Genomic DNA, 18,734 nt, shown 5'->3' on the forward strand with positions numbered 1-18,734 from the left:
AGCACCACTCTTAGCACTGGTTAACATTTGCACTCTGATATATGCACCGGGGTCAACTCATAGTTCTGTGCGTCGCCCAAGGATACTCCAGAATGAGAGCCTCTGAGCGTCAGCATGTTAGATGCCCTGCTCTATGGGTACAGTCCAAATACATGCATGTTAGGTTAACTGGCGATTCTAAACTGGCTGCTGATGTGAATGTTTCCAGGTGGGTAACAAACTGCTTGGTGCATGGATAATAATAATAACAGCAATCCAATTTCAACCATGAGCCCATGCCACCATTGTTAACTCATACTGAGTAAAACATTATGCAGAGAGTTGCTAACGCTGCTTTGCTGCTCTCCTCTGCTCTCTGTTTTGCTCTGGAAGCATATATGAAAGTTTGCACTCAAAAAAGTCAATCACAAAATTAAAACCGACCCCTCCGTCACACAAGAATTGTTAGCCCACGCTAAGCCCACTGTCGTGTTGAGTCTCTGATGCGGCTTTGCTGCTCACCTCTGCTTTCTGTTTCAGTTTATGTGAAAATATGAAAGCTTTCAAGAAAAAAAAAAAGAAACGAAACAGTCACAACCATTAGTCCGTGCTTGAACACTAAAGGATGCTGAATGGCTGTGATACGCTGCAGAAAGCCCACTGATGCAAAGGCCAAGCCCTTTGACAAGAGTCTGCTCTATAAACCGTCAGGCGAGGAGAGCAGCAAACCCCAGCGCAGAGCTGAAATGGAAAAAAATGGCCCCAGCGCAGGTTTTGCGTTCACTTTAACGCTCTGTATAATTATATCCAGAGCTACCAGTTACAAAGGAAAGAATTCACATGTAGATGAACTCGTTACCAAAACAGAAGTCAGAGAAGTTTTTGTTATGACACGAACAGAAGGAGTGTAACCTCAATTACTCCACTATATCACAAATGTGTGTACAGACAAGTGGCTGTCTCATTTCTCAGCTACAATGCCGGTAACCGCAATCAGCATACTTTCCTTACAGGTACTAATCAGTTACGCATCCTTTAGTGATCTTTACAACTAAATCATAAATCTACCAGTAGACATTGTCACCTTGTTGATTGTTAAGAGGAACCTGTTTGTGAGCACTTTTTATTTCCTCCAAGCTCTCACAACTGGGTCACTATGTCAGCGATAAAGAGGACGTCCTCAAAATGTATGGGAAAAACTATATTGTTCAGGGAAAGTAAGCAACTGTTAGGAAAGAAGAGGGTTTTTAAGCGAACATGTCTGCTGTTTTGATTTTATCAGAAAGGTTTTTTGTCACGTATCTTAAATAAAAGCTGGAACACAGATCTCCTTCAGTTGGTGTTAATTAGACGTTTTCTGAGATTTTTTGTGCAGGAAACTTTTCAAACGTACACAATTGCATGCTTGAGATAAAAAACACACGCACAAACACTTTGAAAGGAGATGAAGTGAACTTTTTGTTCCATGCAAGCTATGTTTTCCTGCTGTTGACCATCACAGTTTTAAACAGGGCTCCCAACAGCTAGCTTATGCACAACTCACTGCACAGTAAATATGCTGTTTGCATAGTTATAGGGGTATGTCAGGCAGAGTGAGATGTAAGGGGAGAGACAGTTGAGGGTGTGTGTGTGTGTGTGTGTGTGTGGGGGGGGGGGGGGGGGGGGGGTTTGTGTGGGGGGGGAAGTCTTGTCTTTGTTGTCTCTTCCTTTTAACTCCCTTTCTCAGAAATCCTGCCCTGAGGTTATATTCATTGTCCTTTACCAGAGAGATTGCTAAAGTGATCTGAGCGGGATCTTTTCTTCCAGTAAACCACCGACACATGTGTCAGCACAGCACCTAAAGTGTACATGCACCTTGAACGCTGCACAATCCTGCATTTGAAAACATGCTTAATTGCCACCTGCAAAAGGCTCCAGCCTGTCTGTGTGTCGTGCTTTGTCTCTGTGTGTATTTGTGTTTGCTCAAGCATGATTCTTTTTTTTCTTTTTAGCCATTTGAGATCAGGTTCTTCCCATTGTAGAAGAGCAATGCTGCTTAACATGAATGATGACTTTTAGACTTACTAGATCAGCTTAAAAAATCCCAGACAAACAACACACTCCTGTTTTGGGTTGACTTGGTAATTTTATGCAAACCCGAGGCCCAAGAGAGCAGTCAGAGCAAATGCTGTGCAGCTGTGGATGGGTTTGGGTGAAAACATCCACAATGCTGTGTTGCATCTCTCTTTGCATGTCACAGTGTTTGTATGCGCATGCCTTTCTATGTGTAACATTCTTTGCTTGCATGAACCACTACGAGAGAAGGCCCATTTCATGCCAGCTGAGGTCAGGTCTGGACACCGTGGGGTGCACCCTTCTCCCACAGAGGTGGGCTGAGAGGCAGGGGGAGGATTCCAGTGCTTCTGGGAAATAGTCTGGGCCTAATTGGAGCCTTACTGGTCTCACATGTCTCCACTTACTTGAGAAGACGGAGGATCCTTCTCCCTGGCCTATAAGAGCTGCAGTAGGCCCAGACCTTCCCCCTCCTTCCTCAGCTTAACCACAGAGAAGTGAATCCACCAAGCAAGCCTAAAGTGACAGCACAGCCGAGTGGTGTGTGTTTCAGCGCACAAAGGTCGGCTATGTCATACTGAGCCATGCCATTTATACCGTGCCTTTGTTTTGTTTTTTTAAGAATATTTGGCTTTGAATAATATTTGTGAATACAGTTTGTTCCCGGGATCTTCTTTCAGTACAGCCCGTCCACTCCTTTCTCCACTCCTAATGAAGAAAATATCACCTTTCCCTTTGTCACGCACACTCCAACGTCGAGTGAGACATGCGAGAAGCGAAGAAGAGTGCAGAAATGTAAAAAAAACAAAAAAACAAAGACTTCCCTGCTTCTGCCGCCGCTTCGCAACCACCACACGTTCAGTTTTTCACTTTTTTTTGTTCTTTCAGTGGCAGCGTGCCTCTCATTTCCCATCAGTCACGATCACCTCCTCGCTCTTGCTCTGCAATTCTCAAAAATCACCCTGTTTCACAGCACGGGTGCAAAATATTACTTGAATGCGGCTATGCAAAGATGATCAGGGGCCATTTACCAACCACTTTGATTATACAGTAATGCACTTAATAACAGAATGCATTGATGCAACGCAGGAATTCAGGGCTACAAATCTCTTGTCTTTGTCTTCAGTGCACATCTGGAACAAATTGTTGCATAATTTGTACCCGTGTTTTCACAAAACACTGCAGGCAATGGCCCAGAGGAAAATATCAAACAAATAAGCAGAGTTTTATTTAGCCTTGATTTTAGACATCGCTTGTTTGAAAGGAAAAAAAAAGCAACAAGGTTTTAATCTTCCACAGATCACAGAACTTCTGTTTTTTGAGGGTTTTTTGTGTTTTCAGTTCAGATAAACACGTTTCAACTTTAAAACATTTCGACTATCTACATTAATTAAAGCCCGAGAAGAAACAATATGTAACTTTATCAATCCATGTACTCAGAAACAGCTCGTATGCGGGAGGACAATTTAGCATTTCCTGCAAATATTTAGATGGGATTGATTTGTTTAACTTGTGTTTTTGCAGCTGAAATGTTTACCCAAACTACTTTGAAGGGTCTTGTGTGAAATTACACATGGACTGCTGAACATGATGGAAAGAATAGGGAAGAAATATGCAGACCATTCATCAAAGATGGTGTTTTTTCCCCCCACAGAAGCAGCAGGATTGTGACTTTTTTTTGCTTCCTATCATTTACTGCTTTACAAAGTCATTAATAATAAGAAACAATCACTTTTCAGCCAGTTCTTTCCCATGACACTATGACACACGGCATCAAAATGGAACACAAATCCAGCTGCATCTTAGCCTTTGTGACCCCAGATGTTCTCCCTTTGCACTGCATCCCAACAGTTACATCCTGCTGGTTCCTGCATGCCTGCTCCATTGAGAAAGTCATTTCTATTGATTTGCCTTTCCAGGCATCATTTAATATGATACATATTCACTTGTGAATATCGACCTTTCCCTGCTGTCCTGACATTTCTGCCATAAATACTTTGAAATCAAGCCCGTGAAAAGATATGAAATGTTATAAGGGTAAATAAGGCCTGGTTTTAAACAGTAACAGAAGGGGAGGGTGGATTTTATAAGGGCAAATGTTCTTTGGGACTTGTGTGTTCGTTCAGGACACAGAGGGCATGATTCAAATTCAAGGCTGCCCTCAAGTGGAAGTTATAGTCACAGCCATATATGTGGCTGACTGGCAACATTTAAACCATAATTTGATTTAGCCATCGATTTGGGGAAAGTGCATTAATTAGCAGCATAAAAGTGCACAATAGACCATTTGCAACGGAAAAAATAGCGCGCCTGTCTTTGCAGCACAATGGCCAGTGATCCTTATCACATACTGCCACCTGGTGGTGTCATGTTAAAACTATGATATGCTTCAGTGCTCTATTTAAACGAAACAGAATACAACAGTCAGCATTGTGACAATTCGGTCTTTATTACAGCTTGGTTAAATGGCATTGATAGAAACCTTAACTCAGTCATTCTAACAGAGTGCCAAAGGAAAATGGCAAAACAAATAAACAAAATTAGAAACACAATACCCACTATACATTTAAATATGTACAACTTTGATAAATAAACCAATACTGTCTAGAATTATGATTGTTTTGCATTTTTGCTTAATCCTCTAGGAGTAGTGCGCTGGGAAGAGCAGAGAGGAGAGGAGGAGACCAGGAAACAGGACGGCTGGGGGTGGGATTAGGGACAGCAGGCACAGATGAGATGAGAGACAACTGTGGAGCAGTCGAGACGATGGCTTGGTGTACAAATCAGACCCTATTTGTTTAACTGTACCCTCAAAACTAGCTTTTGCTTTTTTGGTGCCTCGCTAATCAGCCATTCTGCCCTCTCTCCATATATATATATATATATATATATATATATATATATATATATATATATATATATATATATATATATATATATATATATATATATATATATATATATATATATATATATATATATATATATATATATATATATATATTTATATTTTGGTTCACCACAGTACATTCTTCAGTATTGTTTCACCTGGCACACTGGATCCTGAGACAGGGACTAAGACAAGGATCGGACTGTTTCTATAATACAAACTTTTATTTCTGCTCCTTTAAAGCAATATTCATAAACTACAGTGTGTCTTAAACATAACGATGAATGAGGCTGTGCTGAAAATGTTGTTTAATTATAACAGTAAAAGCAAACCTCTAAAGAAGCGTGACAGGTGGGATGAGTGGAACAAAGGAAGAAAAATATATATCTAAATTACTTTTGCTAACCAGCAGCATTTCTCATCACATTTCATCTAGGGCACCAGGCACTGTGCAGCAGTAAAGTAAGTTTTCTGACATTTCAATGACTTTTGCATGATACGGGAATATAATGATTTGGTTTTAGAGTCGAAATGAGACAACGAGGGGGGAAAAATGGGCCGACTTTTTGCTTCTCCCCCCCCCAAATCCTCAGACCTCAAAAGCCCAAAGCGATAGACAGGCCCATAATCCCCGGGATGCATCCCCTCCCAGACAAGCAGACGCCTTCTCTGCAGTTTCACATACAAACACAGCTCAGCCCGGGCCTCCGTCGTGCCTTTGAATGCATCTCTTGAGTTGTTTACATGATCCAAGTCAACCCACCCTGTAAAGTCTCTGAACATGGTAGCAATCTCCTGAGTGGCAACTTTTTTTTCTCCTTTTTAAAAAAAAAAAAAAAGTTTGTTTTCTTTTTTCTATTAAAAAAAGAAAAAAAAATCACTAACAGTTGGCAAATTATAACCCTCCCTCCCTCTCATAGCAGCCCTTTTACAGCTTCTATCTGAACATTTTATTCTACAAAAGCAAACAACAAAAGGCTCGAGAGGACTTGACAGTAAAAGCTGTAAAAATAGACACGTATTACCAAAACATATTAAAGCACGTCAGAAAAGATCTTTGCTTTTCTTCCACACAGTGAGGAATATTCTGGTTGGGGTGCCACACTCGGTCAGACCTGCTGAGTTAAAACAATGTGTGCGACGGGGGAGGACTCCATGAAAGTATGCTTGTTGTGATGTTGCGTATGTATGCAGTGTATATGAGAACTGTGTTGTTTTAACGTGTCTTCAAAAGGGACTCTGAGTTGCACAGTAACACTCCCTTCCGGTCTCATAGACAGAGCACATATAAAAGCTGAGAGAGAAAGCAACACATTCAGACAGGAGGTTAGAGGAGGCGCTCAGCCCAGACTCTTATCTAAAAACCCAGCATGCTTTCCTGTTTTTTGTTTTCTGGCCTGCAGAGTCCAAAAGTCAGACCTGTTGTGTATCCTAGAGAAAAGCCTTGGGGAGGTCAGAGGCAGACCTTGGTCATGACCTCTGCAATGGCCCAGGAAGGGCCAACAGACCCCGCGCCCCTTATTCTGTCAAATGCAACGTCCGGAGAGCCGAGTGCCCCTAATGTCTCTTCATGGATGACACCTTCTTCTTCCTGGCTGCCAGCATCTCGTAAAAGGGGTCCCTGCTGATGGCAGCTCTGTGGGTGCAGAAGCAGAGAAAAATGTCAGCAAAATTTCATAAAATGTGCAAACTGACGCACTCATAAAACACTAATGTTAGACACGGCTCAGCTGTGCAAGAAGGTCAAATTTTTCTCTTTTTTGTCTGGAAAAAAAACATTCTTAGGATGAGTCTAATTAAAGTCATTTGGAAGGCAAAATTCTTCTTCTGTTTAATTCATTCATTTAGGAGCTAGTCAGCATAATCAGACTCAATATACTGTTCTGTACTTTTGAAAGAGCGAGGACAAGAAATCAAAATCTGTTTAGAAAAATATGTGCCTCTGAAAACAAAATATTTTGGGAGAATTAAAAGAAATGTGAAAAACGGACAAAGATTTTACACAAATATGTTCAGATTTAGCAGCTTTAAAAGTCGTTTCATTGCTTTGCATGGCTTTCACAGATATCAGCAGAAAATAATCCACCCAGTAGCGGTTTTTGATATGGGCGACACGGGCGGTTGCCCGGGGCGGCATCACGGGCATCGGAAAAAAATTTTTTTTTAAATTTGCAAAATTTAAACCAAGAGGAGGAGAAACGAAAGATACAGGTAAGCAGATGTGTCATTGGATAATGGCGGGTTATGTATCCTGAAACAATCTGAATAATACTTTTTTAATCCCTAAGGAAATAATGTGGGTTACAGTTGCTCCAAGAAGAATTGGTAAAAATAGTAACAAACAATACATTATGTTACAGATTTTAATTACAGCCAAACAGGCTAGGACCGCCACTGAATCCACCAATAGTGTTTTTGTACATTTCAGGGCACCTTACAACTGAAAGGTAAAAACTGATTTGTTCTCACTCTGTGGTTGGGTCACTCTTCCACTCTTTAACACCTCTGGGTGTTAAACCCTTATTTCTATTTTCTGAAGAGAGCAGTTTCTGTCACATTTAAGGACTGCAGACTCCAGAACAAATGAGTTTCAATCAGAAGTTAGTGAGGGTGTTTTCTGCCTATACAGCTTACTAGGACTACTCTTGGAAAAACCCTAAACCTTTATTTATATAAACTGAGCTGTCAAAATGTATCATTCAGGAGATCAAATGTTGACTTTAATGGGAGAAAGAGTCAAAAACTCATGTTTTGACATGTGGTGACATTCACTGCCATCACTGAAATTAAGCTACCTCAAAAGAGGTAAAGTAATTAAAAACATATAAATTACTTGATGCTTTTCATCCAATCTTCTTTCTCCTCAGCTGTGGGGGCTGAGATGCGGTAGAAGGTGTGGTTGCCCTCCACGACCCGTCCGTCAGCCTCAGTTTTGCATGCCTTTATCACCTGGTCCTTGCTGTCAGGTATGAAAAGCTCAAAGCAGTTCTACAGAAGTGATGATGATTTAAGTTAGAAATGACAATGCCACAAAAATAACTATTTTAAAAATAACTGTTGATTAAAAATGCTATTTTGAGTCTCTAACTGTGGGTAATCCACAGATGAACCACTAGAGGGAGCTGTACGTACAGGCTTCTTGTCCTCCACCTCCTTGATACTCAGGTTCTCCAGTGGGATGATTCCTCTTGGCTCTTTGTCCTGCACAAATATAAAATGAGAGCACTGCACGAAGGAGCAACAACAGCAAAGGAGGGTACTCTAACAGAAAAACAACTGTACTCACTGTGGTGTACTCGAAGTAGTACAGACAGTTGTCTGTGAGAATGAACCACCTCCTCTTCCAAGTTTTAACTCGTCCCCCTGTTGAGCACACAGCAAGCATCAGAAATGCTCAGCAAGAGAAAGCGATATGGAAAGAGAAACGAGCACCAAAGCACCGTATCAAGCAGCAGACAGGCAGACAGATGTATGAGCAGACAGACAGATGACGGCTCCAGAGGACTCCCTTTACCTAAGGAACCCCACAATCCACCCTAATCCACGTCCATGCCATGTGCTCCCCATCACCACACCACTTGTAGCTATAATAACTATTTTATCATTTTGCTTGTATTTGTTGATTTATGGGCCTGATTGCTATTTTCCAGTCTGATATACTGTTCATATGATAAAGAAACTCCTTATAGGTGATAAATGCATATAAAAACTACCCAGAGTTTACATCTGGGGATTGAGTTGAAAGCTGTTTGCTACTTTTCAATCATATTTTGACATGACTGAAAAAACTGGCATCTCCTCTCTTGGCTCAACACCATTTTACTCAGAGGGCTAAAGAGCCAGAATCAATAGGGAGCATACAGATTATATGCTCTGCATTCACTAAGCTTGATGAACCACGTATGTTACTGGGCAACAGTTAAAAAGCTGCAAAATCCATATATAAGGGCTGAACATAGAAAGTGAGGAGGGACTGTGGATTAAGTTCTCTTCTTCATTTTAAAGTGCAGCAGGGGCTCATTACTTGACTCTGCTCTTGTTGATCTCTAGCTGAACTCTTACCCCCTTTGTCACCCTGCTTCCTGTGAGGGGAAACATGATCACAGTACCAGATGGCAGCCACACTCTGGGAGGATAGGATGCCAACGAAGAGAGAGGCAGGAAGCTCAGTGCCTGAAGTTATGCTTAGTCTCTCCACAGGCATTTCAATCTTAAATATCCTGTTTGGGCTTAGTTAAGCAATTTTGCATCTATATAGAAACAGTATTTAGTTATTGGGGAGGGGTCCTTCTAACGATGACAGTCATAAGCCTACTAAGCCAAGTCTAGACTAGGTTTTCCCACCACCAATGTTAGTAAAAAGCTGCATTTTGAAACCCATTTACCAAAAGCAAGGGTTTGAAGATGTTTCTATTGACATGTAGAACACACTTGTATTATCATATAGCAGCAGACACGCTGTATATGATATCCCATCATATTACAGACATCATGACAGGCACAACACTTCAGTCTACGTTTAGTAGCTACAGAAACTGTCGACACGCCTGAACTGGCACACGGAAATGGAGATATAGGGCTCTTCGCCGCACCTTGACTCGTCAGCATGTTGCAACAGCAAAAAAAAAAGAAAAAAAAAAGGAAAAGAAAAAAAGACAAAAGCAGACCGACAGAGCACAGACGCGATGGCAGAATCACACAGCTGACGGGCTTAAAAGTTGATTGGGTTGGCTAAAAGTAGCGATTGGTCTGATGGCCGTGTCAGTTCCTGTCACTCTGAGAAAAATAAAGAGTTCACTGCCTCCTGTGCAAGAATGTCTGGGACGAGGCGGGACGTCCCAGCAGATTGTTGCAGAGAGGTGTGTGGACGGTGCAAGGCCCGAGTGGGGCTGAGTGGAGTGAGTCACCCATGCAAGATGGGACTGTGAGAGGCTGGACGAGAGGAGGTTAAGAGGTGGTTGTTTATTTGAGGATGATTTTTCTCATTTGGTCAATTAGCAATTGATGATTAACAAACCCCGAGTTGAATTTAGTTACCCCCTTTTTTGTAATTTAAAGAAAACATGCACCACTAACACCAATATATAAATTTATCATTAAAACAACGTCTGGCTCCTTTCAGCACACTCCTCTGTCCATGCCATCTTCCCACAGCTTGGTCCAGTCCAGGCCAGCACCACACCAACCTGAGCCACAACGTTAACCTTCAGATCCACGTGTAGGAATTATACAAGGAGATAAGGAAAGCTGCATTGATGAAAAGGTGCAGTATTCCCTTTCCATTCAATCAGAGAGCAAACAACAGCTTCCAATGTGTACACTGGTTCATGATCAATTTTTCAAAGCTAAGTCCTTTGTTGCGCTCGCTGTATGGAAAAAAGGTATAATGCAGCTTCTAAAAAACGGGAGATCAAAGAGAGTGACCACCACAGTGCAAAGAGAGGAAAAAAAAAAAAGGCCAAATTGCTCAGTAGTGTGGTCACAAAGCAGTAGCTCCCCGAGTCGAGTCCACAGGGTGACAAATGCACCTGGCGACTGCCCGACAAAGATAAAAGAGCATGGACAAAACCACCAGCTCCATGAGAGACTGAACAGACAAACAAACATCTGAAGTTCAAATGAGTCAATGGGGAGACAAAAAAAAAAAAAAAAAATCTACACACAAAATAACTCTGTATGAATGTAATAAACGAGGAAGAGAACGAAAGCATGGCAGGCCACCGAAAGCACCTGAGAGCTGAGAGACGGACTAGCGTTGGGGAAGAGCAGGTGTACATACCTCCTGAGGAAAGACAACAGCCAAAATCATGGGAACAAACAAACAAACGAAGAGGAAAAGAAAACAAAAATAATCAAATTAAATGATAAAGAAATATACCACCACAGTCCTTTTAATCTGGTCGCAGTGAGGCTTCAATGCACTGCTTCACAGCTTTCGCCATCAGCAAACTTTCCCATCTGCTGATATCAAGCCAATCCACAAGAGGGCGATCTAGTCTATGTGGACTTAAGAAAGCTACTGTGAAGCACTACATGAAATATATCCCTCACTGGGTTCTCACCTTATTATATCAGGTAATTTTTTGACCTTCCACCCTGATTATTTTACTCAAATCTGCCATTTAGGAGTAATTGGAAAGAGATGATTTCTGACTCCCTTAGTACAGTCTGTTGTAAAGATTCACAGTGACTGAAGGTCTTCACTCTATACATTCATGCATTCTTTTGTGAATTTATACAACAGAGAGAGATATGTCAGAGGAAACAGAAGATGAAGAATTGGCATCCAGGAGTGATTTGAATGTGACCACTGAAAGGTTCGTTACCATCCTGTAAACATTTCTAATGATACAGGTTATGCCTTTGCTTATGTCAAACTATACAGTTGATTTACACATGAGGGACAAAAAGGCCATAGAAATGTCACTAACATTTTCAGATTGTCCCAATCTACACATCTCAAATATCAAATTCAGTTATAAAATGCACAGAAAATGAGAACAGCTTCCTGAAAATGTCTGAACTTCAGAGTGTGTGTGTGTGTGTGTGTGTGTGTGTGTGTGTTGACTTGATTTACAAGTTTTGAAACGCAGTATTTGTGTGCATGTCAGGCGTGTCCATATGCATCATCGTAAATAATTCAAAGATCTCCACATGTGGTGGTCTGATCTCAAGACCACATTTATAATACATTAAAGCGGGGAGACGTGTCTCTAGCCATTCGCGTGTGTTCACAGTAACCTTTAACACACACCCACACGCACGCACTCAGAGGCGATTTACCTCGGGGGAGACACTGGTTATCGGGTTATGCAAAAATATGTGCAGCTTTAATGACACAACAAAGTCATCTATGGGAGCAGTCATGAGGGTGAAAATAGCCTCTCTATGTTCTCGTGTAGCTGTGTACACACTCACCCAGTTTTAGCAGCCAGCCCTCTCTGTCCGGGTTGAAGAAAGTGTGTGTGAGGTCATTGCCGTCGTCTTCTGGTATTTTGAAAGGCTCGTTCTTGATGCTCTCATACAAATTCTAAAACAAAGAGTAAAGAATGTGTGAGATTAAGGAAAGAAGGGTGATTTCAGGGAACAAAGTTTGGGAAGGGCTACCCACCCTGAGCAGATCTTCAGGCAAGTCACCTCCATCGTTTATGCCTCTGTTCATGGAGATAAACCGTTCCACGGTCGGCTTGTCCTTTACATTTGGATTGTGGAGGCTGGTGTTTAGCATGATGATGGCGAATGACAGAATGTAGCATGTGTCTGTAAGAAAAAAAACCCAAACAAAACAAAAGTGGGATCGCACTATGAGAGGGGGTGAGGTTCGAAAGGCAGTGAAAGGTTGCCGTTTACCATAAAAATGGTGTGGGTGTTTAATGTTGCGTTTAAATATGAATGTAAATTAGTCGAGCTGAAAGGACTGCACTTAGGGGACTGCAGTCAAACTGGGAGGAAAAAGGCAGATGTAGCTTCATTAGGGCGCAGAGTGGGCAGGAGAGGAGGACTGCATGTGGGCAACCAAGTATGCATGTGCTGTCTAATGTATGAGTGTGTATACATGCATAAGCTAAAAGACATTGAGGCGAAGCACATGGCTGAAACAGCAGCACTTTATAAAAACCTGTTAAGGCAGTCCCGTGCATTATTTACATCCACCAGCATCCATACTGGATGGAGTTGTCTGTCTGCTAGTGTCATTATTTCCCAAAAGCCAGACACTTCCTGACACAGTTCACCACAACAGACTTTGTGTCTGCTAAATGATCCAGCTTTTACATGACTTCCATTGACCTGTCACTGGATTGCAGCTCAACATGAAAAGGTATGAGTTTAAAGAGATACTACTGATTAATTGGGGTTGCTGTGGCTCAGGAGTAGTGCAAATCGTCTACTTATTGAAAGATGGATGGTTGGATCCCAGGCTGCTCTAGTCCACACGTCAAAGCATCCTTGTGCATGATGCTGAACCTCAAATTGCTCCTGTTTATCATACTGTGAATGTTAAATAGAAAGCCCTTATATGCAGAAATAAGTGAAAGTATGAATGAATGAGACACATTGCATAAAGTGCTTTGAGTGCTCAAGAAGAGTAGAAAGGTACTACATAAGAGCCAGTCCATTTAATCAGGGTAACATAGAAGACATTTGAGGAAATTTACATTCACCAACTCCGTTGGCAGATAATGATCTATTCAACAGGCCAAGTTTAACATCTAAATCTGTATTAAGATATTTTATTAGGAGAAAGTATGAAGTGAAGTCATTTTCTTCTGTTTCACTGCTCTAACATTTATGGTTATTTCTGTTTTTATGACAGCACTAAAAGCTGGGCTAGAAGACACGACGGCTATACCTGTAGACTGGAAAACACCAGGGTTGCAATGGCAGTAGCGCTGAGCAAAGGTTTCCATCATGCGGTCGATCTTCTGGGCTTCTCCCGGCAACCGAAAGCTCCATAGGAACTGTCTGTCAAGGGACACAACTCTGCAGTGAGCAACAGACTTCCTTCAAGTGTCAAAGAATTTATTTATTTATTTCCTTTTCTTTTCCTCCTCGAGACTGAAACTGGCAGCTGCATCCTTACAAACTGCAAATGAGGCTGTTCGTGAAAACTGATGTTAGTGCAGGTGATTTACATAAACCTGCAAGGAAGCAACAGTATGAGGAGTCAGCCGGGTGGCTAACAGATGTTAGGAGGATATCTTACCTTAACGCCTGAACCAGGTTGAGGTCTGTGAACTCATGAAGCTCCACAAAGGCTTGGAGTACTTTGATATTGAAATCATCTCTAAGGTAGATAAAAAAGGGTAAATTGTCCTGTCAGTGAAAATGTCCATATTATATTCTGCTAATAAGTCTTAAAATAATAAAATGGTAGTATGCGTTTGATAAAATTTAGCATTAAATGGGGGGGGGGGGGGTGTTAATCTGATAAGCAAGAGGTTGTGACGATACAATGGATGCTCCCAGCAAACCCCACATAACGGACCACACACACTTCCCAGCCCTCTTCACTTATCTAAACTAGAGCATGACATCATCCCCGACCTTTATGCCCTTCACAGAAAACAATCTGCCCTCTGGGATCACAGCAAGGCTTTAAGGAGCTCAGAGTCATATCCACTCAACACCATCTCAAGTGGACAAATGACCAATCGTGTCTTAAGACTAGCATGCTGCCACAGCCCCTCCTTACAGAACCAGATAGCTTGATAACAACCAAAAAGCATACGTCAACAGCACTCCAGTCCCCGCTATGGCCTTACAGACCACACCCTGCCTGTAACACTGCCATCCTTACAGTCCCCGAGCAGTGCATACCGTACATTAAGCCCATCAATATTTCCTGTATTATGTGTTCACTCTAACACGGATGATCTCTTCACTCGAGTGAAATCTTTAATTGCTTTCAAACACACACATTCCAAAATTGTGAGTCTATTGACCAAGTTACTTGTGAGTAAGATAATCAAGCACAGATGTTGGCTTTAGAGTAACGATCATTGTCTTGAGAGGAAGGTCTAAATGTGGAACCAATAACCTGTGTTTGGGAAAGGATGGGCGTGAGCTTGACCAAGAGGAAATACAGCAATAAGGAAACTATGTGTTCTCTATTTGATACTTTTATCAACCACGTGTATGGTTGCTGACTAATGGGCCAGCATGAATGGAAGACAGTTAGAGAGAGAGTGGATAAAATCTTCTTTCTGACCTCTCTCCGAGATAATCTCCGATGGCTGTTTTGTTGAGGCCCTCTCCTTTGTAGAGGAACTGAGCAATGTCGTCGCTGGTATTCTTCAGTAAGTCATTCTCAATCAGAAACTGGATCCCCTGAGAAAGAAAGTGAACCCCAGGTTATATCCTGATTACGAAAACCACAACAAACAAATCATATTTCTAATTGAGCCACGGTATCTTTTTTACCTACCTTTTTGGGGTCCATGTTAAACTTCTTACGGCCCATGGCCACCTGTTTATTCCTCTGCATATTTTTCCTTTAAAAGAGAGAGTTTGTGTTGTTATTTATACTAACATGAACATAATGCAGAATAGTTATACTATGATAACCTGGTGACACAATGACAATGATGGACATAACAGATATTACTTCATTATCAGTTATTTGGTAATTATTTACTGATCAATCAACAGTCTTGTATGCAAAAACAACAATCAACTGATCTGAGGAGAATCAGGCAGAGCTTAAATGAGTAAATCATGACTACAAAATAAATTAGATTTAAATTGCATTGTAATATGTTAATAAGGACCTAGAGCTGCACATATCAAATGTTAAGGAAATCTCTACGTTTTGTATGTTTGAAAGAATAAAATACATATATTGAATTTATACATCAGTTAATATCGGTATCTGTCAGGCTCTATCACCTATATTAGAAAATGGTGAAAAATGCTTGATCAATAAATAATAATCAACTAAAGCAGTATTTTTCAGATCTAGTATATATGAAGCAGTGACAAGAATTTGAAGCTCAGAGTTTTAGATAAACTGAAACACACTCAATTTACTGCTCAATTCACCTATCTCAGTGTCTGTCTCTTTTTTAAAAAAGGTCTGTCAGGAGCTTTCCCATACTCCGTCTCAACTGTGATGACAAGGTGTTGGTCAGACACAGTTGTTAAAGGTTAGCATGGATATGGGAATGTGTGGTTTCTCAGGCTTTGAGTAATTTCAGGGTCAAAGTGCAATCCTAGAGTCCGCAGTCACCATGGTTACATTTCCATCTCTCCCCACCGATTCAGTCACACTAGCATTCCTTTGGCTTTTGTCAGCAAAAGTCCAGCACTCATGTGAAGAGCAATAACACACACTAACTACTATGTACCATCTCCAATCAATGGATCACAGAAATATCTGATCATAAGCACCCCTAATGGGGTTTTAGGTACCACTGAGAGCGTTTCAGAGATTTCCAGCAGCTGATGGAATCCCTATCCACTAGAGTAGACCAAACCCAAGCACTCCCTCCCCTGAGACCACCTATTGTCTGCTTCTGCCCGAACACCCACTGCATTATTCAATGAGGCCTCCCATCATGAGGGTGTGCCTGATGAAACATTTAAACGGCTTTAAAAGCATAGCCAATTTGGTGAGATGGGAGGCCCAACTTAGCCATCAAACATGAATAATTGACAGCTTCATTTGCTAAGTTAATAGAAAGCAAGCAACTTAGACACAACAGAGAAAGAAATGTGTTTGCAGGGGAGGAAAGTCACTCCAGTTCTCTTACCTCTCCTCAGTGGAACCCAGGTTCTCAATTTCACTAGTAACTTCTGCTATCTCATTCTTCAGCCGCTGCAAAGGAAAAAAATATATATATTAGCCTTGTTGGGAGTCAGGAACAGGTTAAACATATGTCCATCAACTTCCCTCGAAGAGGCGTGGAAAGGGATAACCGATGCAAATAACATGCAAAGCATTTGTATTTACAACCCCCCCCTGTCTGTAAGTCAGGTGGCCTTTTGTTGCATAAATACTCACATCAGAGCAAACAGTTTAACAAAGAGAGAAAAGTCACTTTTTGGCCTCTTCAGATAATGCTGCACATGCAACACTGTGTATGCTCCTTAAACTATAAAGTGATAGCAGCTCCTATTTCACAGAAAGTCTGCTAGGATGTGTCTGAGCCAAACAATCCTCTCAATCTGAATTTCACTGGGCAGAAAACATTAGGGGATAACCTCAATACAAATGGAGTAAGTAAGCATGGAAAAGGATTATATTTTGTGTGGTATTTTACCGATTAATGGTGTCAGAGGCAGATTTAGTTGCCAGACCTGCTGGTGCCAGACTGGCACAGTAAAGGCAGAGGATGCAGAGGATGAGATCAGCTTGATCAAAGCATGGGAGAACAGACAGTAGCATAAGAGAAGTCAAATATAGATCTCGTTTGCCTACTAACAGTAATCATCAAGCCTCTTCCTTTACCATGCGTGACAATGCAATATTTCTTGTACACAATGCCAACTTACCAACTGTGAAACCACAAAGACAACATCTGTCCATTCAAGGCCTGCGCAATCACAACGCATTCCTCAGATGCTTATCTGCACAAACAAAGGCTGTGCTCATACAGAAAGTAGAGTGGGTGTGGTGCTGAGGCCTTCACATGCGGGGCCAGCAGAGGAGAGTGTGGGAGCCAGTGAGGAGGAGAGGGGTCAGTGTGCAGAGCACCGAGAAAGAGACGAGGACAGGATAGAGGCAGCGGCGGCAGCCATAGAGGGGGAAGGGCAGTGATGGTGGCCTAAGCTCATAAAAGAAAGGGTGACAGATCACACCTCAAACATCCACTGGGGTCAGCAGAAGCCAATTTGCCCACTGGGAATTCAGGACACCATCATAATTCATTTCAGGGCATGACAGTCTCTCACCTTTGTTGCGAGCTATTTGCTTATTATCGCTGCTTACTGAGTGAGAGGACTGACCTACAGATAGAGCTAGATTCACGAGCTATGCCCTGGTCTCAAGTTTGAAGCCAACAAACATCATCGTGGGCCATGGACAGGAATCAAATAAACCACTTTATGGAAATTCAGCAGAGCTGCTTTGAATCCTGGCTCTGCTTGTAAATCAGGAGGGATATGCTACTAGCTTCCTGCAAACGTGCAGTCATAAGAACATAATCACCTTTTATCTGTGTGTGGAGCCGTTTTTGTCAGATTGAGATTAAGATAACTTTATTTATCCCCAAGAAGGGAAGCTTACCCACTCAACCTAGTCACACAACATACAGTCTTTAAGCTGTGGTCACAAACACTGTTGCACTGTTAGCACAGATCAACAAACAATCAGGATAAAAATAAATAAATAAAAAGAATAAAAAGGACAAGTCTAAAAACGAACAACGCCAGAAAATAATGAAACTAAAATAAACCCTGTTCAGGTTTGATGATCTAATAACTGAGGGAATGAAGGATCCATTTGTTCTACACTCGGGGTATAAGGTAGTGACGAGCAGAAAACAACTTCCTGAACTCAGATGACAGCACATGGTCAGGATGGTTGATGTTTTTTGCCTTCCTTGTCACCTGATTTCCCCAGAGTGAACGCAAATCTCTCTGTTTGAATACCAAGGTTTTCAAGCATGAGTTAAGAATGCTGCTGAAGGAGTTTCTATCCTTGAAAGATAAAACACTAAACTGGCAGATAAAAGAAAATGTTAAAATGTTAACACTTTCAATAAATGAACAATAAAAACGACATCCAATTTCCTTACTAACATTAAAAGAGTCTCTTTTGACGCTGCCTACATATCCTCCTCTAGGATTACCTGAATGTCCTCCAGCAGTTCTTGCTTACGCCGGCGGATATTCTCCAGCTCCTGCTGCTCCTCTGGAGTGAGGTCGTCCGGCACTAGAGACACAAGAGAAAGAAGATGAAGGGTTAGAATAACCAGTGAAATACTGTCCCAGTGTGTGAGGGCTGGTAATGATCCACTAGGGTTAAAGTAACAGCAAAGTCATGATCCAAGTGTGTACATAAGGCTGTACGCAGACAGAGGCATACCATGCAGACGTGCCTGCACAGACACAATACAAGTGCCCTGAATGTGCATCAGTCCTCCACAAGGAAAAGAAACAATACAATAATGGCAAGTTGTCAGCATGCATAGATGACCATGTGCACGTCCACTATGTAGCACAATCCCTGCCATTTTCTATAAATAAATGTCCCTGAAGCATTTCTTCAACATTCCAAAAAGTGATTACACACATAGCAAGGAATGTGGAAGATGGTACGAGGAACAATGAAAACCAGCGGTGATTTATGAGAAGACATTTTCAACTGCAGGGG

General features: G+C 41.6%; 1 protein-coding gene across 3 annotated transcripts in view; it reads right to left on the reverse strand.

The window, feature by feature from the left end:
- Positions 1 to 5,786: 5,786 nt before the first annotated feature.
- Positions 5,787 to 18,734, reverse strand: part of cyth1a (cytohesin 1a) — a 34,601-nt gene continuing 21,653 nt past the window's right edge. For 2 of the 3 annotated variants that reach the window (XM_080904493.1, XM_080904494.1), the window contains exons 2-13: positions 18,211 to 18,293; positions 16,171 to 16,235; positions 14,847 to 14,913; positions 14,631 to 14,749; positions 13,626 to 13,706; positions 13,272 to 13,384; positions 12,033 to 12,181; positions 11,840 to 11,951; positions 8,208 to 8,284; positions 8,054 to 8,122; positions 7,755 to 7,909; positions 5,787 to 6,557 (exon numbers count right to left, since the gene is read on the reverse strand). In XM_080904493.1, coding sequence (XP_080760619.1) covers positions 6,479 to 6,557; positions 7,755 to 7,909; positions 8,054 to 8,122; positions 8,208 to 8,284; positions 11,840 to 11,951; positions 12,033 to 12,181; positions 13,272 to 13,384; positions 13,626 to 13,706; positions 14,631 to 14,749; positions 14,847 to 14,906 — 1,014 coding nt within the window. In that variant the 5' untranslated portion in view covers positions 14,907 to 14,913; positions 16,171 to 16,235; positions 18,211 to 18,293 and the 3' untranslated portion in view covers positions 5,787 to 6,478. Of the gene's footprint in view, positions 6,558 to 7,754; positions 7,910 to 8,053; positions 8,123 to 8,207; positions 8,287 to 11,838; positions 11,952 to 12,032; positions 12,182 to 13,271; positions 13,385 to 13,625; positions 13,707 to 14,630; positions 14,750 to 14,846; positions 14,914 to 16,170; positions 16,236 to 18,210; positions 18,294 to 18,734 lie in introns of all 3 variants that reach the window. The other variant, XM_080904495.1, reaches the window with a different exon arrangement.

The sequence above is a fragment of the Rhamphochromis sp. 'chilingali' genome, assembly GCF_963969265.1.
Source record: "Rhamphochromis sp. 'chilingali' genome assembly, chromosome: 15".
NCBI lineage: Eukaryota > Metazoa > Chordata > Actinopteri > Cichliformes > Cichlidae > Rhamphochromis > Rhamphochromis sp. 'chilingali'.